Source organism: Hyperoodon ampullatus (genome assembly GCF_949752795.1).
Source record: "Hyperoodon ampullatus genome assembly, chromosome: 2".
NCBI lineage: Eukaryota > Metazoa > Chordata > Mammalia > Artiodactyla > Ziphiidae > Hyperoodon > Hyperoodon ampullatus.
The window spans coordinates 92621622-92647541 of record NC_136915.1 but is presented as its reverse complement, the minus strand read 5'-3'; the positions used below and the strand labels follow the sequence as shown (position 1 = coordinate 92647541).

The window sequence follows — 25920 nt, the reverse complement described above, 5'->3', positions numbered from 1 at the left end:
GCTAACATGTTCCAGGGTTCACATTCTCATTCTTCTTCCTATCTTTAAGTTTCTCATTTACCTTATTTCACAAAGCTACGAGTAAAAGGGAAGAAGCTGTGATTCACAACATCATTCCAACAAAGACATGACTCTGAGATAAAACTGTTATTACATACTCACAGGAGAGTATCAATCAGAGCAAATTAAATAAAACATATCAAACTTTCATACTTAACAGAGAGCTGAAATTAATTTCACTAAGGGAAGAGAATAACTTTATATGAGAAACATTTACACCATTGAGTGACATTCTGATAGATTGGGGGACACAAAACTGGAAGACTAAGTTAGGGCAAGGATACAAATTCCCTAAACTGCGAAAAATCCCCCACTACTAAAAAAACACAAAAACAAAAACAAAATCGACAACAAAAAAAATCATCAAAACTCATAGCCAATCAAAACCACTCCTAGAATAATTACAAGAAATAAGATTACTATAAAAAAAATGTTAAGTGCATCAGTATCCAGGTAAGAATGAAAAAAGGGCAATATTTGTAATCATAAAAGAAAATTTATATTTAATATAAAACTACTTAATAAAAAATTTATGTAATTATCAAATTATACTTTCCTTGATGTATAAAACATAAAGAAAAATTAAGATCATTATTTTATTGGAAAGAAAATAATTTATTATATATGAGGAAGATGATTAAAATACATGTGATATATCTCTAATAAACTGATTTAAATGCATATAGTTTTAATTTTTAAATACACTTTAAAAGCTGTTACGCACAGTTCCATAGTCCAGGTGGTCAATTTCGTCTCCACAAAGTTGGAAAGCACTTGAGAGATATGAAAAATTCAAATGGAACCTAAAATACCATAGAAATTCATTAAAAGTAATCATGATTATAAAACAGTTCACTAGTTTTAAAATACCTAAAAGCTAAAACATTTATATTTAGAAAATTAGTGAATCATGTCAGTACAACAAAATTTTAATTGTCTAAATAAACAGCTTACACAGAAACTGGTTTATAACATTAAAAAATAAAACATTTTAACTGTGCCAATAGAAAAAAGTAACAGCAATTTCAATATCTCTAACTTTTTGTACTCAGAGTGACAATGATTAACAGAATTTTTCATTGGTTTCATAGTACTATTTATAGCAGGATTTGCAAGAAAGAAATGTAAAGGCTCCAATGCTTTATTTTCCTACTTATAAAAGTTTAGATGGTTAGGTTGGTGTCTCGGATCCACCTTGCCATTTTAATCTAACAAGTAGAATCCAAACTGGTCAGTCTTTAGAACTACTAAGGGACCTTTTTAAATTAGATTCTTGGTCTTGATTCCAGAGATTCTGATTTATTAGCTCTAAGGCAGAGTCCAGGAATCTTTATGTGTAAAAATCCTTCCTCAGTAGTTCTCAACCTTGGTTGCACATTAGAACCAATACTTTGGGAAATCTGAAAATCCTAATATGTATGCTGCAATCCAGACCACTGAATCGAAACTCTGGGGGAGAAACCCAGGCATCAGTATATTTTTTAGTTTATTATTATTGTTTTCTTTAGTCAGTTTTTTTTTTTTTAAAGTTCCACAAGTCATTCCAATATGCAGCCAAAACTGAGAACCACTGTTCAGGTGGTTCTGTTTATCAACTAGTCTGGAAACCACTGCTCTTACATACCTACCAGAATTTTTTCTTTCCACTTACTGAGCTACCCTGAGTCAACATTATGTATTCTCCTCTCTGTTACTCTTTTCTTATTCCTTTTGTTTTACTTTGCTTAGAAAAAGAAAGAGGAAAAAAGATACTTCTACTTGCTATCTCAATAATAAAACCTCAGATGTAAGGTCTGCTACTCTTATTTGGAATTTACATTGAAATCCAGTTATTTAAATTTTCAACAAATGTACTTTTTAATAGGAAAAAAAAAAAACCAATCAAATTTTACAACACGTTATATATACAGAACACCTAAACCAGATACATCATGAAAAAGAAAACATATATGCTACTGAATTAGGTTTAGAAAATACATAAATAGAAGAAACAAGAATAAAATTTGTGTTAAAGCAAATGTATACATTGTCCAAGTAAAAAGCTGACCTGATTCACTAATTTTCCCTGGAAAAATTACATAACCTAAAGGACAGCACAGAAAATTTAGCAACAAATCTAAAAATCCCATAAAAGATTTGTTCAATCAACACATAATTTTTAAAGTACTTCATTTCAATACATTGTAAAAAAATTATTGCTTAAACTGGATCAATGGGTTGGGGAGAGACGAAACACTTGCAGGAAAATCAAAAAAACACTGCCCCAAAAAGGATACAACAAGAAAGGATACACTTTGTATGACAGTATTACAGCAGTATTTACGCAGGAATGCTTCTAAAGAAGAACAGCAGAATGCAATTTAATTTTTTTCTTATTTGTCATACTAGATTTACAAATAAAATGATTTTTTTAAACATACACTGAAAATGGTTTATTTTTATCTGTTCTTCTAAGGTATTTGTAAGACTTCTGACTATACTAGTATAGACACTTTACAACAAAATTCAAATATTCAAGGTGCCTCCCAAAAGGAATAAACATTAGGCAAAATTTTCTTTATATAATTTTTTCAGCTTAACCATCAGTAATTCTGGCTCACTTACTTCATATTCTTCCAGTATACTAAGGCAGAAAGATTTAAAATAATAAAAAACAAAAGGAATATATTTCTACTCATCTTTCTTAAATCAATGTGACATAAAATGCTTAATTCTACCATTTTTAATCATTAAATTACTTAAGTATGAATTAAAATTACTTATTTGAAAGATGAAATACTTCATTCCAAAAAAATATGTACATATTTCTGTGAGGTGTACAATTAGTAATTAGCAATGCAAATCCTCAGCTCCCACCAAGGGTAACCAACTTGTCCTGGCGTGGCAGACACTTTCCCAGTGTTAGCATTAAAAAGTCCAGTATCCTGGAAAACCCCTTAATCACAGGAAAACTAGGGACGATTGACTACCCAAGGCCCAACCCCCTTGCAGACTGACTGAATCAGAAACTCTGGGTGCGGGTGAGGGGAAACCCAGTAATCTGTGTTTTATCAGGCCCTCTAGGTGATTATAATACATGTTAAAATTTAAGAACTACTGCTTTACTCTATGAAGAAAAAGTAAATAAAGACTAATAAAGATACACTGCCCTTATAAAATTCATTCCCCAAATTTAATTTTTACAAATAGGTTTTATTCCATAGTTTTAATTGTGAAGTTTAATGGAAATTAACTGCATAGACAGAAAGAGTCAGAGGGAGGATCCTTTAAAAATGTTAGAAGGTACACGAGTTACTATTCTCTCAGGCTTTTATCCTTCCTTAATTTTATCTCAAGAAAGTCTTGTCCTTTTATTATGTTATCTCCACACTTACCTTTACTAATTTTTAACACTTTCTTTTTCCTTCTTTAGAATCTTGTTTTGGTCTGGCAGATCGAGCAAACTGCTAATATTTAAAAATTAAGGTTTTGTTCACAAACATGAAAGTAATCTTTTCTAATGAATTGTCAAGAACTTCCTAATGTAGGGTAGGAGTACAGTTTTTAATTTATCTCTATATTTGTCTCCCTACTCAGTCATTCATCAAATATTTGTTGACTGCCTCCTAGCTGTCCATGATCTGAGGAAGAAATAAAAAATTTATCTTTTCTTTTAGTCATTTTTTACACCTAGACCTTTGCTCCTTCATTTATCCCGATTTCTAGTTTGAAACTGCATTAACTACTGAAAGCAGGATGGTAAATCAATGATATATACTTTGTTATTAAAATTCTCAAACATAAATATGAATTATAATACAATAAAATGTAAGATAATAAAACAACGAATCATATCTTTCTTTAACGATTCCAAATGTACTTATGGATACTATAGTATCTTAGGCTTAGCATGAGTATGTATATTTTAAGCTGTATTAAGTAAAATGTTTACACTTGGCTGGATTTTAATAACCTCATGATGTTTATTTTCCAATAAAAATTTAAATAACATTGTCATTTGACTCAACTAAATATATTTATAACTGAGTATTCTCAAGCTAGAATACCAGCTGTTGAGATGAAGGATAATATAAAAATTGGTTTTAATTATACCCTTACTCCTAAAAACTATTGATCCATAAGTCTTGGAACAGACAGATTTGAAGGATACAACCACCATAGGTTTTCCAAAAAGAATGTATCCATTAGCTTCCTTTAATGCTTTTGCTGCTGCTTTTTCATTTGGAAGTCCAATGAAAGCTTGTCCTTTCATGCGACCTTCTTTCATCAAGCGTATATCAAACCTAGAAGTCACGGAAGAAAAAATGGTTTTGACTCAAAGAATTGTCAAAGAATTCTGATGAAGTCAATGGGAATGCGTTGAACAATTTAAAAATTTGCTGTTTCAGAATAAAAATGACTATACTATCTGATTAGCACATTACTCAGGCTTTCTAAAATTATATTTTATATTCTGTTCTAAAATTGATTCTCTAAGTAGGTAATACTTACAGAATTATTTTGATGATGTGCTTATCTTTTTTTAGCTGTTATAAATATATGTGATTTAAAAATCATATTACTAGCAACTATAAAAGCAAACTTCATAAGTTTTTCTTTCATATCTCTATTTTTAAACAGTTTTATTCAGCCAATTTAATACTGATATTTACTCAAGTAAAAAAAAAAAAACTATACGACCAAGAATAAAAGGGCTGAGAGGAACTACAGAAAAAGTAACATGGAATTTCTGAGTAGGAAGGGACTTCACTGATCATCTAGTCAAAAACCACCATTTTACAGATGATGTGTATAGAGACGGAGTGACTTCTTCAAGGTCGCACCGATCGCTAAAGTTAAAGCCAAAAACACAAAACAGAATTTGTATTCCAAGTGTAGTCTTCTATTATTCCCTAGTGTATTCATTTTTCAACATTTTGGGGGAGGAAACTATACTCAAAACTACTTAAAAAAACAGACTAATTTATAACTAAAGTACTGCCTAGCATTTAGTCTATGAGACTAGCAAAAGCATATAAAAATACTTAAAGTATCAAAAAATGCAGCTAAATTGTTTTCTAACAAATTCACATGACTAGTCCCACAGGAGACAATTATTAATTTATCATTTTGATGTGTACAGCTTTCTCAATATAGAATTTTCTTTTCCCTTCAAATTCTAATGGCAGGCAATACTGGAAATAGAAAGAATGTATATACATTATATATATATGTGTGCGCGTATATATATACACACAGACACACAATACATATACTTATATATACCTATGTGACACATACATATATTTATATATATACACACACACATATTATCTATTTTTAAATTTTTTCCCCTTATAATCATGATTCAAAGGCGGCAACAAGGAAAAGGGCCAGTATTTTGCACGGCCAGCAACATAAACTTTTGTTATCCTGATAAGATATATCTGTCACTAATGAATATAAAATGCACATGGTTTTTAAGACATGGTGATCACTGTGCATGCCTATATAAAAAGGTACATAGCCCAGATAAGACTTTAAAAATATTAGTTTCACATGAAGATTAAAGCAAAATTAACTAGAGTCATTTATCTAATTTACCTCCATTCAAAAGTCTCTCTCCTTACCTTTTCTAATTTTCTTTACTTCTAATTTATATGGCCAAGATCTTACATGCTTTAGAGTTAACCAATTATAAAATTTTAAAGAATGAAATTCTAACTCCAAACATTAGCTTTGATATCATTTACAAATCATATCGTTCTCTTTTGCACTCATAAAACTGGAAGCCTTCCGAATTGAACGAAGAGAAGTTACTGCCATGGTAAGAATCTAAAAAACTCTGCCTGACTGCTATATATTCCTGGATGAGTCATTAAAACTCTGCCTGACTGCTATATATTCCTGGATGAGTCATTAAAATGCTAGTTTTCAAAATGTAATCTTTGGAGCAGCAGCTTAGTCATCATCCATACACATTTTAGAAACACAAATTCATGAGCCCTATCTCAACCTAGAATATCAGACTGTCTAGGGATAGACCAAGAAAATGGTTTTAATAAGCTCTTACACAGGTTAAAGTTTGAGAACCACTGCTTTAGAGCTAGAGATTGAGGCCTGTTTCTATAAATAATGCTTTACTGGAACTCAGCCATTACTGTTCATTTATGTATTGTTTACAGCTGCTTTAATGCCACAAAGACAAAACTGAGTAGTTGCAACAGACACCATACTATTTTAGTATAATATTAAATTTTTACTATCTGTCAATTTAAAAAGAACTTTGCTGACTCTTGCTCTAGATGTCTAAAAGAGCAATTTCTTCATATAATTTTAATCTCTAAAGGGGAAATGATGTTTAAAAAAGGGCTAATTTCTAACAGATTAAAAACAAAACACAATTTGAGAATATACATGACACTTACATTATGCGTTGTGTTTCCGACGAAAAGTCAACGTATCTTCCAAAAATAAATTTAAGGTCCTAGAATTTCAACAAGGAAAAGACTAATAAGGAAAGCCAGGGGAAAAACATGTAAAATAATAAAACCAATTTATAAATTTCAACTTACCTTTTCTTGAACTTGTTTAGCTAAATTCTTTACATAAATTCTACAGTTTGGTTCACCAGGTTCATAACTTCTAAAAACTGCAAGTGTTTCCATTTCTTATATAAAAACAAAACAAGGATACAAAATTAAGACAGTTTCATCAATTTTTCAAAGAAAAACTATAATGGCATTCAAATATATCTGTTAAATAGACAAAATAAGCATTAAGAAAATGTTAAAACCATACAAATTAATGGCAATGTTACTAATGGGATAAAAATACCCATTAAAAATCTAAAATGGTGATATGAAAAAAAGTTTAAAACTTTCAGGCATCTAGAATAACTAAAATTTATCCAATAAAATATTTCTGTTAAAACTCTGTAAAGCTTAACTTTAAGATGAGTTACTTTATTACAAAAACTAAAGCAAATAAAGATGCTACCAAATATTTGTGTAATTATTTTGCTTAAAGTCAATCTCCCAAACTACCAGCACCCATATATTCAAATGTAAAAATAAAGTACTCAAATGTAATAATCAAGTATTTCAGGCAAACTGTAGCTTCTGAATCTCTATACGGCTACTCCTATTTAGTGACAATAACCATCTTTACTGACAACTAGATGTTCTAGGCAAAAATATGTCAGTTGGAAGTCTGTTTCCCATTATTATGGGAAAAATTATAATGTGTTACATGTCAATCTAAAACCCCTAAGTATTTTCCTAAAATATACTAAAACAAGAAAAATCCGTTAAGAAGTAAAAAACTATCACATTACGATATAAGATTCATAAACACAGGCTTTTAATCACCAAATAGTTAAAACTATTTTTTTTAGACAGATAATTGCTCTGCATATATCTCAGATACAGTACTGTGATGGTCTATCAACTGTATCCAGAATACAGAATTCCAGACTGTGGGCCACACTGATTTAACATGTCATATAAGTTTCAGGAATGAAAACATTCTTCCAAATAAATATAGACTGGAAACATTATACTGAGAGATGCTTTTCCTCCCTATAAAGTATGAGTACTAAATACCAAAAGTGGTGATTAAAAACATTAACTGGAGAGATGTTTTGAAGCATGTGCTTTGAATAAAGTAAACATGAAGAGATTTGTTTTGCTTCTGAAGGGCCAAAGAAATGTAAAATGGAATAAATGCTGGTTTATTTCATGAAAATTACCTTCTCTAGAAATTCTGCCCTTTTCCAACTCCCTTCTAGAAATACATTCTGATGGCATTTCATCAGAGTCTTCTTTAATCTCCTCTGCGATGCTCAAATTTGGTTTTGGGAAGATTTTTCCAAATCCTATATTGGATTCATCAACTTCAGAAGCAGGTAAGTCTAAGAGTTAACATTGACATCAGCCATTAAAAATCCCTCCCTTCAAAACAGTTTTTCTTCTCCATTTTTAATTTTTAAGATATATTCTAGCACTAAAACTCTTTGGTGTTTTTCTCAATACTCTGAAACAAGGATAAGCAAACTTTTTCTATAAAGGCTCAAACAGTAAATATTTAGGCTTTGCAGGCCATATGGTTTCTATCATGACTACTCAACTCTGCCATTAGAACATGAAAATCATAAAATAAGACACTTCCATTTGAGGGTACTAAAAACACATCCATTATGCTTCTCACCAAAAAAAAAAAAGAGCCAATCCTAATCAAAGTCAGGAAAAAGAAGTATTTGCGCACTTAATTACTTATTCAAATAGGAAAATTAAAAACGATTATAAATTTTAAATTTACAACATAGCAACATAATGGATTGCATTCAGAAAACATGAATCTTACCTTCAGCAAAAATTAAACTGACTTGGGGGAGAGGGTTGGGAAGGACAGGACTAAACATTCAGTAGAAAAATTTTAGTTATACTACCTAAAAAAACAAACAAAACCCTAAAAAAGCTGTGAAAATGATGCAAATAACATGCCATATTTAGGATTATAAAAGTCTCCTCAGGGCTTCCCTGGTGGCGCAGTGGTTGAGAGTCCGCCTGCCGAGGCAGGGGACACGGGTTCGTGCCCCGGTCCGGGAAGATCCCGCATGCCGCGGAGCGGCTGGGCCCGTGAGCCATGGCCGCTGAGCCTGCGCGTCCGGAGTCTGTGCTCCGCAACGGGAGAGGCCACAACAGTGAGAGGCCCGTGTACCGCAAAAAAAAAAAAAAAAAAAAAAAAAAAAAAAAAAAAAAAAAAAGTCTCCTCATAACATAGAAAAACCGTCGTACCAACAGACCTCCTGTAGCCTGAAGGCATCAGTAAGAAAAAACTTTTAAAACTGTTTTTACTGTTAATTCAGCATTTCTCTACGTTGATGCAGAATGGGACGACTGTCCCCCCCTCACAAAGGTCTAAATCCTTGAATAAATTAAACTTAAAAAAATAAAAACTTGTGTCAAGGGGTGACTAGCCATGAGATAAGAAAGAAAACCATACAAAAATACAAATATAAATACTGAAACAAACAAAAAAGGAGCTATCTGAAAAGGCAATGCATTCTCACTAACCATCAGAGAGACAGGAATTAAAACCAGTTACAGTTTATCACTCAGTATATTTGCAATACTTACTAGAACTCTATCCTATATTCACACAAGTGCTCAAAGATATATGTACAAAAATGTATATTCCAGAATTTTCTGTAATAATAAAGAAAATGGAAACAACCTCAACTTCTATCAATAGAGTATAATTAAATAAAGATTGTTATAACTATACTATGGAGTGCTATGCAGCCATAAAAATGTAACCCATGATGGCTATTTAAAAAAAGAAGTAAGGGGGCTTCCCTGGTGGTGCAGTGGTTGAGAGTCCGCCTGCCGATGCAGGGGACACAGGTCCGTGCCCCAGTCCGGGAAGATACCACATGCCGCGGAGCGGCTAGGCCCGTGAGCCATGGCCGCTGAGCCTGTGAGTCTGGGGTCTGTGCTGCGCAAAGGGAGAGGCCACAACAGTGAGAGGCTCGCATACCACAAAAAAAATAAATAAATTAAAAAAATAAAAATAAAAAAAATAAAAAAATTTTTAAAGTAAGGGAAAATAAAATGTTTATACACAAGTATAGGATAAGATCTGGAAGGACTATTTTCATACCAAATTATTAACAATGGTTATCTCTAAGTATTGGGATAGGGAAGTGGGGTTTGAGGTGTTAACTTTTTATAACTTTATATGCTCCTGTTTTGATTATATTTTCTATAAGCTGGTATTATTTCTGAAATTTAAAAATTAAAGAACAAAGAAATGCCACTGTAGTATAACATCAAATTAATGTTTAAAATAAGCAGAAAAAAATCTGTAATTCAATACATTATCTTCAAACTTAACAAACAGTATCTTGTAAACAATCTTCCATGTCTTTTGGATTAAAAAAAATTTTTTTACATGAAATCTACAACTCAAAAAATAATCACACTGCTTGTTTTCCTAACCAATAATACAACTGTACTAATAAAACCAGAGCATCACATATAACAAGCAATGAAAAAACAGATCAATACAAGAAACTGTTTTATCATATTTTTAGTGTAAACATCAGCAAAAACGAGACTAAACCTCAACCTAGAGTTCATTACTAGCAAAAGGTAACTGTGACAATCTTACCACTAAGCTCCAATTTTAGTTATATAAAAAAGTTTAAAATGGATAGTATTCTAAGACGCTAACAAAGACCTAATTGCATATTTTAAATATATTCACAAATACTAAAAAAAAACATATAAAATTTAATTCTAATACAAAAAAAACTGAGAAGAATTTTTACATAGCATGTTAAAGAACTAGAATACGCTTACCACAATTTTGTTCTTCACAATTTTGTTCTTTTTCTAAATCTTTCTTAAATGCAGCTGACATGTCGGTAGATATATGGAATTCAATTTTTTTATTACCTACAGGTTGTGGTTGGTCAAATACATCCGAAGGTAACAACACTGGATGTAAACTGCTGTTTACAAACAATCACAGCATTACTTTGTAATTGCAAATAAAATTTTGAGTAAAACATTATTTCATATTTACTTTAAATTTAAAAAAGCTAACACTGATAAAACACACTATAGGCATTGAACAAAGTAACTTACATTTAACTTCAATAAATCCTAACAAATGTTCTCATATAGGTATTATTAAATTCCTAGTTTAGACAGATAAGGAGTTTGAGGCTAAAGGGTGTTAAGAAATTGCATAAAGTCACTCAGTAAATGACAGAGATAGGACTTTAGGACTATTGATTCTAAACTTCAGGATATTTACCAATAAGCAAAAAAGTTCATTCTGTGTTTAATGTAAGCATTTTATGCACTGTATTCTATATACTATATATAATAAACCTATGCAGGTCAATGCAGTAGCCAGAAGCCACATGTGGCTAATAAGCATTTGAAATGTTGCTGTACTTATGCTCTAAGTACAAAATATACACCAGAGTTTAACAACATTGTGTGAAAAAAGAAATATAAAATGTTTTAATAACTTTTTATATTAATTATATGTTAAAATAACATTTCAGATATAATCCGTTGGATAAAATATATTATTAGAATTAATTTTATCTTTTAATGTGGCTATTGGTAAATTTAATTGGTTCACATTACAGCTGACCCTCAAACAACTTAGGGGTTAAGGGCCCCAACCCTGCAGCAGTTGAAAAGCTGTATATAACTTCATCAGCCTTCCATATCCATGGTTCCTCTGTATCTATGGATCCATATCTAGGGATTCAACCAACCTCAGATCATGTAGTACTGTAGTATTTATTGAGAAAAAGTCTGCTTATAAGTGGACCCACACAGTTCAAACCTGTGCTGCTGAAGGGTCAACTGTATTAGTTTTTAATTGTTTGGTGCTGCTACAGATCAAAAGCATGGGACTGTGGTGTCAAAACATACATACATGGGAAATATGCATCATATTATGTATACTTAACATAAAATAATAATTTTAAAAAAACCCAAAGACCCATTCCTTTAAAAATGTAAAAAGATCATTTTAACAAACTTCTTCCTCAATTTATAAAGTTACTTACAAGTTCAAGAGAAATTTACCTTGTAGAAAAGCTGAATAAAATTAAAATTGCAATTAATGGCAATTTTCATCTGATTAAGATATTAAAATACATTGAATTCCATGGCAAAAAGGCAAGTACAATTTCTGCCATAATTTCCAAGAAAATTTGTTAAGCAAAATGTCAGATAATCAGTGAAAAAGGAAAAAAAGGACAATATATTTCAAACGAAATACACGTAATAAGTACTATTTCATTGGCCATTTCTCTACTCTAACTGAAAGTTTAAGACATAGTCGGAAGTTAATTTATACCTAATAAAATTCTTTCGTACCCATAGCCCTGACCATCACCCAACATCTACATAATTTTCCTGGAAAGTTTATTACAAGGTGACAAAGTCTGAAAGAAATTCTTGTTTTTAATATCAATGGCATTACAATGGCTCCCTCAATGTATTCAAACACCATAACTTAACATTTAAGGCAGTTATCTCCACATCCTTCTAGCTTTCCCTTTCATCATTTCTATTCCTACGCACCAAATTTTCCTACCTCTGGAAACTCACTTTTTCATTCACACTGAATATCTCTTCCCTGCCTAAGTTTTGCCTCTCATCCTTCAAGCCCAGCTCAAATGTCTCCTATCTCTTAAAGTCTTTCCAGATTTCTTGACTGGCTGTGACCTCTCCTTCCTCACAACCCTTCATTCTTAGTTACATTTTCTTCTTATGTCATTTATTATAATTGTTAATGTAACAGTCATCTGTGCATACGGCTTACTTACCCATAAGACTATTAACTCACTGTTTGAAAAGATAGCATTGAGCTTTGGAAGAATGTTCCAAACCACATAATATTTATCAGAGAACTTATCACATATTTGATAAATATTTAAAGGTGGGACCTGTGTGCTAAGCCATGTACATGTACAGTACTACATGTGAACTTTTACCAGGTAGGGTACTTTGAAGTAAAAAAATGTTTGATATCAGGTAGTGGAGTTAGGAGAAATTAACAAAATTTCATATAAACACACTGGTGATGGATGCCATTATCAGAACTGTGAATGCAGGAGGAGAAAGAGATAATGAAAGGAAAGTAAATGAATTTTGTTTTGGATAATATCTTAAAAGTGCCTACAAGACACTGAGTATGCAAATAGGAAGCTGGAAATGAAGACTTTAGATCTCAGGAGGTTAAATCTAGAAATGGAGATTTGGAATCTATTAGCTGCAACAGGTGAACCATTGAAAAAATTAATGATATTAACAAGGAGCATAAATATATGAACAGAAAATGACAATGGACAGGAGTATATGGAATCCAGGATTTTAAAAAAAAGCAAGTGAGTGAGTAAGAGAAAGTCACAAAAGAAAAAAGTAGGAAGGAAAAGAGGAAGAGAGGAAATAAGATGAGAAATAAAAAAAGAGAATGTAAAATTAAGGGTGGACAATTTTGAAACCTGGGGTAGTCAATAGTATCAAATGCTGGTCAACTTTGAGAATTAAGGAGACTTGTGAATTTGGCAAATAAGCAGTCACTGGTAAACCAGTGGACTGATGAAATAAAAGTCAGAGTGAGGTATGATTTGAGTTAAGCAATCAGACAAAGTACATACAAAACCCTTATCTTAAAATCCAAAACAAAATTACCTGTGTGAAGCAGATGATGGTATATTCAACATATCCTTTATTTTTCTCTTTTTTCTCACATGGTGCTGCTTTACTGTTTTTGGTCTTTTGGGCTGAAGATTTGCTAGTTCCATTAGTTTGGTCATTCTACATTGGAGGAAAGAAAAGTAGAAAAGATTTCTTTTTGTAGAAGCATAGCTATTTATAACTGCTTTTGTTAAACAAATTTGTATTGAGCTTATAAATTATAAAATGATTTGTATGGCATAACTATAATTTCTAAGCCATCAAATAAGATATATTCAATCTGACAAAAGCTCAAGTTACAAATCTCCTTGCTCAACTTTCATCTTAGTTTGAAGGAATTTGGAATTTACTTAATTGCAATTTTTAAAGATATGTTTTACTAAAAAAATTATTAGTTGCCCAAATGACTGAACTTTGATGCCAAAAAGTTAAACAAAATACACTAAATATAATCTCTGTAACTTTATTGCTCTTTTCTTGACTAATATTCAAAAGACCTTGCGAACATAGTAAAATTATTTTGATTCATATTCTAATTATTAAAGAGAACCTGCACTTAAGTACTTTTACTTAAAATATTTTGTGCATAATTGTTGGAAAGCATCATTATATAAACAAGATACTTGAGAACAGAGTTTTCAAATACTATACTCTGAAGTAGCTTAATCAATCAAGGGGTGACAATTGATACCTTATACATAGCTTATCTCCATTATGATTATGAATAATATCTAGAATAGATCTTGTCTAGGCTTTCTTGGATCTTCCACAGGATCAGATATAGTGCTTCCACAGAGCAAGTTCAAAAATCACTAGTCACAGCTCTACTTCTCCAGAGTTAAGTTTGTGAAATTTGAAAGCAAAACAAGCACAGTAAAATGTAGTGAAGAAGAATTTGGTTAAAATAAGTTTTAAACCTTTTTTCCTTAAGCGAGGAAAAATGAAAACATGTTATAAATTTTTAAAGCCTCTTAACAATCATGGTTTACGAAAAATTTTATGAATAAATCCAGTTATACAAAATATATGTCTATATTCATAGATTGCTCACCCAAAGTATACTAAGACTCTACACAGTGCAAGGCATATGTTAAGTAAGTAATCAATAGACATTTGCTGACAAATACATAGTGGCATATTTTATAATATTTCCAGAAGATAACAGAGAAGCATGAAACAAGAGGTTAGTTCATGCAAAGGCTTTGTTCTCATGACTCAAGATGAATTAGCAGGACTCCTCACTACATCCCTAAATGGAAACCTAAATAAACAAAAACAAAAATGGTTTTAGCTAGCCTATTAAAGCATTTATCATTACTATTATTATTTTTATAAAGAAAATAAAATTTACAGGTTAAGTAATTAGCCCATTGCAATGTTCTACATTCTTTATTTAGCAACAAGTTAGTCTATCAAGAACTGCCAGCCTTCCTTATTGTCTTTATTCAAGACAGATACTCTATTCACTCCTTCCTCAGAAAGAGAAAATATATGGAGCCACTACTCAAGTGGATGTTGCCTCAGTAACAGTCAAATTGCTGCTGATTACTTGTATATGCTGCTTAGATTCTCTGCTTGGATTTTGACTCCTGTCAACCACTCCTTCTGTATCTGGTTGCTTCTGTGCATATCTGCCTAAGATTTCCATCATTGGCCTACACAGGTCTTTTAGGCTAGGGGTTGACAAATTACAGCCGAAGGACCAAATCTAGTCAGTGTCTGTTATTTTTAAATAAAAAGTTTTGTTGGAAGATAGCAACATCCACTTATTTAGGTATCATCTATGGCTGCTTTCCACTTCAACAGAACTCTCTGGCCCTATACAGAAAATGTTTAGCAATTCCTGTCTTAGGCTATGCTGTGGATTATATACCTGAACATTATTAACAATTTATTGCTTTTTGCCAGAATCTTTAAACAAAATATATGTAGATCATCAAGAAAAACCAATAAAAGAATAATTCATTTGCAATTTTTGTGAATGTTTTTGTATAAAATCCTATAGAACTGCTCTAGAAATTATTCTGAGGTGAATAAAGTCCAGGGGAATAAGCTGACAAAAACAGAAATACAACTTAATTTTGTTCTGTAAAGTCTCCACAAACACTGAATTAGTGAATAATGGATCACTGCCCCTAGGGCAGTGATGTTCCTGCAAGCATGTGCTTACATTTCATCAGTTGATCAATACATACCTGGTTTTGTGCGTGTTTCTGTTTAAGAACACCTTATTTAATATATATTGTTGATTCATTAACATTGAACTCACCGTCAATAGTGCTATAACTCAGGCCTGAACAAAGTTTATCTAACACACAGCATTTTCTCCATAAAGCACATCACAACCTTCTTGATCTTGGAAACACTAGACAGCACTTCAACACTATGCTTGGAGACCATTTTAAACAGCAAAATCAACAAGAAACAGCACAAAAATGTGCAAAACGTGGTACAAATAGTGAAAAAGACACTTGTTTATGGTATGAGAGCTGAAACAAGGCAGAATGTCACCTTATTCTACCTCATCTAGGAATATGCATGTCAAGAGACTCAAATTTTTCACCATTCTGCACATGCTGTCTTCAGAAGATCATAAAAGCACTGTAATTATTGGTGCTAAAGTCATAAATAAATTGTAACAAGTAGGCAAATTTGCAAATACAGAATCAAAAAATAATGAGGATCAACTGTATACCATAATCATCAATCCAAAAAATTATTCATAATACAAAAATGTTCCCTTAAGTCTTGATATCCAGTTTCAGGTCTTAATCTATAGCATGATGGGGAGCTGGGGATAGACAAATTCTAAAGACCCTGAATTATGAAGAAGTGTATGCAAAACTTAAGAAGAGCAAGAGAATCTCTCTCCCATATTCTATGTTTCTTAGAATCTAAACAAATATTATTTGACATTGCAAACCTTTGACGGTCTTCATCATCACTGCTTTCATATTCTGATTCTTTACTAGATAATTCCTCATCCTCATCTGGCAAAGGAGGTTCCTCTGGTGGCTGAGGAGATGCAGGTGGAAGAGGAGCATGTAGTGGCATATAGTCCTCATACTAATTAAAAGAACAAAGCAAAAATACTATGGTAATCTATGATGTTTAGAAAACCATTTCCTTTCAGATACATGATTCTCGCATCTCTCTACCTCATGATTTTCTTCTACACATTCAACATATATTGATGAAACACTTGTCTTAGCAGCCTTTAGCTGATCACAAAACTTGTTTCTTCTTCCTTGGCACTTAGCTGGACTAAATTTCCAAACCTCCTTTGCAGTTAGATTTCCCCTGAATTTTAGTCAATGAAATGTTAGCATAAAAAACTCCCACACATATAATTCTCTCTTTCTTCTTGATCTGCAGGCTTAGACCTCTCTGACATTAGAGGTCACTGGCACAACATTTGTAAAATTTAGCCTCAATAATTTCACCTCAAGAAGAGAAATTTTGAATCTTGAAAATTCTAAGAGCTTTCTTACCATGGGAGGCCTTGCAGTAATTGGTCCAAAAGGTGTGGGCAAATTCATTTTATTCATAAGATGAAGCACCTTAATAAAAGTGGTAAAACATTTAAAATAAAATAGAAAAATGATGATTCAACTCATATCTGATATTCTATGTACTTAAAAACTTTGCAATAACACTATTCATTACTTTAGTGCTAAGGAAGGACCACCTCTTGCCTTTATAATCCCAGGACAGGGCTAAACTACTATATCTCAGGCACTGGTGTATCTCAGAAGATTAGCCTTCCTAAAATATTTGTCAGTTCTACAAATACAATTATTCTCATTATTAAAAATGTCATGTTCTTACAATATAAAAATTTACTGAACTGTTTTTTTTCCCCTTGATTATTGTGAAATTACAAAACAGAGAAGTACAACAAAGAAGTATCATCTATATTTTGTACTTAAAAGTATGTTTTATTGTCAGTACTTTCAAGCATTTGCTGAGGGGTCCTCAGCTGAAAGGAAAAGGTGTATGCTAAAGTAACAAAGAATTACCAGAAATTATATTTCCCAAATTAGCTTATGTTTATTAGTATTATTAATACTAAACATGTTAGTATTTTTAAGCTATAGTTTATAAAAGCATTTACTTGAATATAGTAATTTTTTATTACCTTTTGCAATGGACTGAATGTTTGTGTCCCCCTCCAAAATTCTTATGTTGAATCCTAACCCACAATGGGATGGTATTAGGACATAAGGCCTTTGGGAAGTAATTAGGTCAGAAGGGTAGAACGCCCATAAATAGGATTAGCGTCCCTTATAAAAAGCACAAGAGAGAGCTCTCTCACCCTCTTTCAGCTACATGAGGATACAAAGAGAAAACGGCCATCTGCAACCCAGAAGAGGGCCCTCACCAGAACCTAACCATGCTGGCACACTGATCTCCAACTTCCAGCCTCTAGACTGTGAAAAATAATTTTTTATTATTTAAAAGCCATCCAGGCTATGGTACTTAGTTATAGCAGCACAAACGAAGACACCTTTAAAATACTGAAACATCATTGTCCCTATAGGAATTAGTCTAATACTATTATAAAAAAAAGTTTGAGAATTAGCATGAAAAGTAACATATAAGGTTGTACAAGTACTTACTTTGAGGAACATTTTATTCTACTTACCTGTACGTAGAACTTAGGCACACTTGCCAAAGCATTTACTATGTTTGCTAGAATTGTGCTTGAAGGTGGTGGGTACATATACTTGAGGCATGAATTTAGAGGAAAACTCAGCCTAAAAAAAATATTTTAAAATGCTTATTGTGTTTTAATAAGCTTCATATCAATAACTCATTTTAGGTAAACTAATAACATACAAATTGCTCAAATGATTCAGTAAGAGTACTCTGTTCCTAACAGATCCAATTGATTACATTTAAAAAGAAACTTGCCTTCTGATTGCATTATAGAAGAATACGGCATTTCTTATCAGAGAATATCTTACAACTTTGAACATTTTAATGGAACCAAATTCAGTGACAAACTCTTAGAGCTCAGTATGTTTAATCAGCACATTAAAAATATGCACGATACATAATAAAATGTTCTTTAAAAAATTATCTTATTTGCAATACACACACATCCCACACACACACCACCTATCCAAAACGAAACCAAAAGAACGATGTAATACAAACAAAAAAATGCTAACCCATGGTTTGGTGCAATTCCATTTTCTATGGTTAAACAATCAAGTTCTTTCTTTTCTTTATCATCTTCCACAGTATCATCAGACCTAAGAAATACAGAATCAAAGTTGATCTTACCTTTAGAAATAGAATGAAAAATTGCATACAAAAATGACATACTGGGCTTCCCTGGTGGCACAGTGGTTAAGAATCTGCCTGTCAATGCAGGGGACATGGGTTCAAGCCCTGGTCCGGGAAGATCCCACATGCCGTGGTGCAACTAAGCCCATGAGCCACAACTACTGAAGCCCATGCGCCTAGAGCCCGTGCTCCACGACAAGAGAAGCCACTACAATGAGAAGCCCGCACACCGCAGTGAAGAATAGCCCCCGCTCGCCGCAACGAGAGAAAGCCCGCATGCAGCTACAAAGACCCAACGCAGCCCAAAATAAATAAATAAATAAATAAATAAATGACATATTATCTTTTCAAACAGGGCATTATGAAAACAGTTCCATAAGTAAAACTTTCAACTATTTAAGTAAACACCAATGAAAAAGAGTATCTATTCCAGATATTATAGAAGTCATGGCACATTTTCATTTACTCCTCACAGCAACCCTATGAAGATGCTATGATAAATCTCACTGACACCCCCGCCCCACCAAAACTGAAGTTCACATGGTATAAATCAGTGGCACACAAATTTTCTCAATGTACATCAATGAGGGTCTGTTAAAACTCAGACTGCTGGGGCCTATCCTCCTCCCCAACCCCATACCCCAAATTTCTGATTCAGTAGGACTAGGTTAAGGCCTAAGAATCTTTCTTTCAGTCAAGATCCTAGATGATGAAGCTGGTACAGGGATTATACTTTGAGAACCACTGGTGTAAAGCAAATTTATAAAGGTTATATAACTACAAAGAATTATAGCTGGGACCCAAATACCAGGCCACGCCTATTCATGACACCTTGCTATATCTAACACAAGGACTTTATACTAGTTACCTTCCCTCCACTTAAAGTTGAATGCTTTTCTCCCTACTCTTTTCCCACTTCACATTGATTAATTCCTAATATTAAATCAATACTCAGGTTCCTAATGCACAATTAGGAATGAACAAATATACTGCTTTAATATACTAGATTCAGTAGAGAGATATAACCATTTACTGCTTCAAATTATTTACCTGCTAGTCTGAAAACAATCCAAGAGCAATACAACGGATTAAAAAAAACACTTTTAAAATGTACGAAAACCTATCTACATACCTTTTCTTTTTTTCAGTGCTTGAAGAAGGACATGGTGAATGAACTTGATCTTGCTCTTTTGCAAATTCAACAACTAAAGTATGACCTAAAAGCTTCAGTTGATGAAGTCTTGTCAATGCCTTCAGTTGGAAGAGTAAAAAAAAAAAATTAATAACTGTACCAAAATTATTTGTTAGATACCATATATAAAATAATTTATACATGTTTTTTGTTAACGCTCTTAACATTTCCTTGGCTATTTCTTACCCATTTCTCATCTCAGGCTGACAAGGCTTCATTACTTATTAAGCAACTGCTTCCAATCACTTAGGAAAACTAAGATCTGGTTAACTACAATGCTGCCTATACCCAGGCAGCTGAAAATGGTTAGAAAAACAAACATAATGAATTGGGCTAGTCTCACTTTAAATTCACAACCACAAATCTGAGGGTGACCCTTAAGGAAGCCACCGTCATATATTATATTAGTTCATTTTTTCTACCAATCTCTAAAACAATATTTTGTACTATTTCCTTCTTCCTCAACCTCACAATACTCCTGTCCCATTCTTTTAGCCTAGGATACTGCTTCCTACTTTGAGAAAACTGAAGCAACAAGATGAGAACTTCAGATTTCCCACCATAAGTTCCCATCTACCAGCTTCTGCCTCCACATATTCTATCCTCTATCTGTTATCACATGTTAACAATCCATGTTTTTATTTAAATCTAGTTGTTTTACTTGTATACTAATTCCCAGCCTCTCTTCTGCTCTCTGGAACTGTACAGGGTGTGTTCCTACCTACATTGCTAATTTTCTGTCCTCTATTGGATCATTGACATCAGCATACAAACATAGTCTGATTTCTCCCATCCTAAAAAATACTTTTTCTTCATCTGTTGATCCAACTTATCATTCTCCCCCACCCGCCCCCACCCCGCACTCCGCCTTAAATACTCTTGCAGTAAAACTCAAGAATTATCTATGCCCTCTATCTAAAATTCCTCTCTGCCCATCCAGTCTCAAACCCACTCCAATCAGGTTCATGCCTTAATCAGTCCACTGACACTGCTTGTCATAAACAACAAATTCTGTACTGCCACACCAATGGTCAATTCTCAATCTTCATTTTACTGCATTTAACACAATCACTCCACTCCCTCCTTCATACATGTTCTTCACTTGGTGTCTAGACACTATAATTTCCTACAGGTTTCTTCCCAGCTCATTGGTTTCTACTCCTCAATCACTGTGGCTTATGCCATCTCAAACTCTTAATGCTGTCATACTCCAGAGGTCTATTATTGGTCCTCTCTATCTAATCCAGCACCCTAATTTTAAAAACCATCTCTATGCTGATGATTTCCCAATTTATAATTTCAGCCCAAACCTCTGTCCTTAAATCCAGGAACATATATCCAAACTACTGGAAAGCTTCTCTTAATTTTAAATATTTTAAAATTAAGACTTCAGGAATTGAATCTTCTCTCCCCATCCCCCCTCAAATGTTCTCCATCTGGAACCTTCCAGTGGTAACCCCCTTCTTTCATTTACTCATGTCAAAAATCTTGGAACCATCCTTAACACCTCTTTCCCACGTTGCATATCCAAGCCACTGAGAAATCCTGTTTGCTTCTACCTACAAAATATATCCAGAATCTGACTATTTCCTACCATCTCCACTGCTACCATCATGGTCCAAGCAACCATCATCTCTGGACCGAATTAACAGTATAACCTTTTAACAGATTTCCCTGTTTTTACTCTTCCCTGCCTTCCATCTACTCTCAACACAAAGTGATACTTTTAAATATAAGGTGAATTATGTTACTGCTTTGCTAACAATACTACAGTGGCTCCCAATTTTACTCAGAGTAACATCTACGGTCCTTACAGTACCTACATGATATGGTCCTCTTACTCCTCTGATCTCAAATTCAGTATCTCCCCTCATTTTTTTTTTTTGCTTTAGCCACAAGCTAGTGCATGCCAGCTATTCCTCTTATTGGAATGCACTTCCCCAAAATTCCCTTAGCTAACTTCCTTCACTTCCTTTAAAATGTTGCTCAAATATGACCATAACCACCTTAACTGTAGTTTAATCCTCCCAACCCAGCACTCCTGATCCTATGGTTCTTTTCTTATAGCATTTATCATTTTCTAAAATATTAAACTCATTAAGCTTATTATTTATGGTCTGTCTCCCCTTTGAGAATGTGAGCTCCGATGAGGGCATAAATCTGTGTTTTATTCATTGATATATCCCAAGACCTAAAGCAGCATCTAGCAAATAGCAGGCACTCAATATTTTTTGAACAAATGGAACTTTAGGCCTTAACAGGGACTATAATTTTTTTTTTTTTTCGTTACGCGTGCCTCTCACTGTTGTGGCCTCTCCCGCTGCAGAGCACAGGCTCTGGACGCGCAGGCTCAGCGGCCATGGCTCACGGGCCTAGCCGCTCCACAGCATGTGGGATCTTCCCGGACCGGGGCACGAACCCGTGTCCCCTGCATCGGCAGGCAGACTCTCAACCACTGCGCCACCAGGGAAGCCCAACAGGGACGATAATTTTATTCTACCATCTTTATGCATCCTTACTCGACTCCATTATACAAAGCAATTTTCTATATGTTTCAATAATTTTCAAGTCCTTAAATCAGCCTAGACCTCTTACTATCAGTGAGCCTTTGATTATCTGAAATACGGCTGAATTGCTGAATTGCTTTAAGTTTCTTCCTCTCAAAATGTATGTCACACATTCTTTTCAAAGTTATGGCTTTTAAGTTTTAATGCTAGACAATGACTGGTTCCATGCCCTCTCCCCCAAGTTAATCTTGACTCTAAAACAAGGTGGTTTTCATTACCATATTTTACTAAAAACTTTTTATGCTATATTTCAAAAGGTCTTTTCTGAAAAAAAATTTTTCCTATACTTTAATACATATAATGTGAAAGTCCTCTGTAATCCCATCCTTGGAGAAAGACATTTATTATTCAATTTGGTTTATAGCTCTGCTACATTTTGTTCTATAAACTAACATACACAGTATTGATACTAGTTTTCCAAAATTCCAAGGTTACATATTATATAATGCTTTGCAACTTTATTCATGTACTCTATCTGGGCTATATTCCTTATTAGTACATATTCATTTGAGCTCATTCTCTGAGGGTTGTAGTCCAGTGTATGGATATACTACAATTTAAAGTATCCTTTCCTCTTACTGATAAAAATTTGGGTCATTTCTATAGTTTCATAATAAAAATACTTTACTAATAGACTGTGTTCATTCTTCACCTTGTGTCATCACAGGATCTTATCTTCTTAAAACTCTCTTCTCCTTGCATCCATGAGAATTTATTTTCTAGTTCTACTTCCTTTTTAACTTCTCTCTCCCAGTCTTCTTTGTTGGCTCTTCTCCCTTTGGGCAACCATATCCATTTACCTTGTTGAGGAAACTCCATTTTTAACCCTGCCTCAGCTCTAGGCCCATATTTTTAATTGTTTTTAAAATATTTCCACAGAAGTAGCCCACAGGCTCCACAAAATTAATAGATAATATGTGAATTCATTACCTACCTTTGCAAACATCCTCTGAATCCTGCCCTTCATGTCAACTAATGTAATAACCCAATAACTCAGTCAAAAAATTTCCGAGTATTCCCTCTCTCTCAACCACTACATCTACAGGGATCACAGGACCAACAAACACAATCTCTACCAAATGTATATCTACTTCTTTCTTTGTCTTCTTACTGCCTTATTCAGATCCTTTCTCTTGCCTTAGCCATTATAACATTTCTCTTATCTTTGCTTTCCCATTTGGTCTTTCTAACTCTAATCTTTTTCCATATCCAATCCGTTACATGAACTCTACCAGATGTCTTTCACAGACCTGACCATATTACTGGTCAGCTCAAATATATCAAGTGCCTTAAGAATAACTACTAAACAAAATTCAATCTCTCCCTCCCTTCCACCCAAATTTAGACTCAACCTATCTTCCAAGTCCTATTTCAAGTTCAACCCTTAGTTTTTGCTCCACTTAGAACTTTCCATGCCCCACAGCTTTATTTAGTGTTCTCTAAACCTGGAAGGTCCATCTCCCTTTGTTTTCTTCTCAAAATCTAACTAATCATTAAAGGTCTACCTCAAAGGTCACCTCCTTTGCAAATGATCCCCTAGGATTTTTTTTAATATATATATATTTTCCATTTAATGCTTAAAACATCTTGTCTTGCAACAGTTACAGAGATTTATCAATGTTTGCATCCTTTAGAACTTGTCATTTTTAATTACATACGAGATTACAATTCAATTTTAATTCATGTTCCAGTTTATCTACTAGTCTTATGCCCAAACATTGGGCAAAATCTGCCAGATGACAAACCAAATGTAGCCTATGGGGCAGACTCTGAAAATATAAACCCTTTTGCTTTTAAAAACTATAGTTTAACATTATGCTCCATTTTTGAACTAAAACTGGATAACAGAAAATTGTTAATAATAGAAAAGAAAAAGTCATACCTTTATAGCTGCTTTTTCATTAGGGAAAGTGGCAAAAGCTGTATGTTTCTGAAAAACAAGGTACAAATTATTTCAAATATAATTTCTCATAAGGAAGTCTGATATTTTACCAGCTGACAGTGATTTGACACATTAATAAAATCACAGAAAAGGACAGGAAATCCAGATCATTTAACTGATTACTAAATTCAGTACACTGCTTTTTAATCAGTTTAGGATCAAACTTCTTTGAAAGACTTTCTCATATAAAGGGGCACGCACGCGCACACACGCACACACACACACACAGCATGTTTTACATATATTTTCAAGTAGTTCGACAGTCCATAAGTTTAAAAACCCCTACTATACACAGAGGACCACCCTTAAACCATCCAAAAATATAAAATATCTTCCATGTATAACGCATCTATGATCTAAACTTTCCTCTATATAGCCAAATGCAAAGTTTAAATTGGTCTTTCTCCTAACTCAGTAATTCTCAACCCTGGCTGCATTATTAGAAACACCTGGGGAGACTTTAACCACTGATGTTTTGCCCCATCACAGGTCATCTGGCAGAAACTTAACATCACCACTGCTATTTTAATGGACAGAACTCATCTAAAACATCTTCAGGTATAAAGGAAAATAAAGTAATTGTGTACCTCCCAGTGTTGGACTTTGAACAGTCTTAAAATATTGCTCCCTGAAGGATTCCGTTGGAAATTTTTTATGAAGAACATCTTCGTCAAAAACTTAGTAGAAATCCTGTAACTTAGTTTACTCAAGTTACTGACTAGTGTAGCTTCTCCTCTATTTTGATGAATGTCTTGACGCTGGCTTATAAGTAAACCAAGACTTTTAAACAGTCCTTCGTTACATATTTCTGAGAGTACTCTTGAGCCTAAGAGAAATACCTCCAAATGCAGAGGAGTTTCGAGATTCCCAGGATGGGAAAATGGAACTAAGCTTCTCTTTTCAGTTTTTCTTCTTTGCCTTTCTCACTTGCCCTTTTCCGCAGCGCGGAGACTAACCTAGGCTCGAGCCAATTAAAACTTGACTTGGGACGCAAGATATTTTGATATGAAGGAGGAAAGACTGGGAAGCCCCCACTACACAAGCGCATCTCCCTCACTCTTTTCTGTCCTCTTCCTTCTGTCAGAACTCCCCCTCCCCAGGTCAATGGCCAAGGGCCTTCCCCGGAGGCTCGGGACCGGCGCGCCCTTACCAGTCGCCCCTTATCGGACAGGACGCGCACGGACTGCGCCCCGAAATACTTCAGTAAGTCCTCTTTCTCCTCAGCGGTCAGCTCGGCTGGCAGGTGCCTCACTAGAAGGGTTCGGTCGCCCCGCGGCGGAGAAAGCGAAGCAGAGCTCTGGCATCCTCTCGACATCGGAAGCGGCTGTTCTGGAGCCGCCATTTCTCACGGAGAACCAACAACAGGGAAGCCACTGAAGAAACCGCAGGGATCATAAAAAGCTGAGCTAAATGAGTGTTTTCCCACTTCGCGCTAAGGATTCTGGAAACAAGGAAGTAACGCGAGAGATGTAGCCTTCTCGCGAGACCTGCACCATGGACGGGTGCCAGCTCTTCGGAGACACGTTCCTCAGACTGAAGGTCAAAGTTCCACGGTGATGGGAAAGCAAAATGATTCAAATTCCAGGTAGTTGATGACGGCATTAAAAACAAAAATTCCCCCGAGAGAGGTGTAAGGATTTAAAAAAACTGTCA

At 33.9% G+C, this 25920-nt stretch overlaps 1 protein-coding gene across 1 annotated transcript; it reads right to left on the bottom strand.

Annotated features, from left to right (window-relative positions):
• Positions 1–660: 660 nt before the first annotated feature.
• Positions 661–25609, bottom strand: RNPC3 (RNA binding region (RNP1, RRM) containing 3; the record flags this gene model as incomplete). Its single annotated transcript, XM_079698380.1, has 15 exons — positions 661–863; positions 3435–3506; positions 4211–4343; positions 6468–6526; positions 6615–6709; positions 7790–7951; positions 10404–10555; positions 13269–13394; positions 16198–16340; positions 16766–16834; positions 17920–18031; positions 18449–18532; positions 19699–19817; positions 24208–24255; positions 25418–25609. The coding sequence occupies 14 exons, from the start codon at positions 25607–25609 to the stop codon at positions 3447–3449; spliced, it is 1554 nt and encodes a 517-aa protein (XP_079554506.1). The 3' UTR covers positions 661–863; positions 3435–3446.
• Positions 25610–25920: the final 311 nt, after the last annotated feature.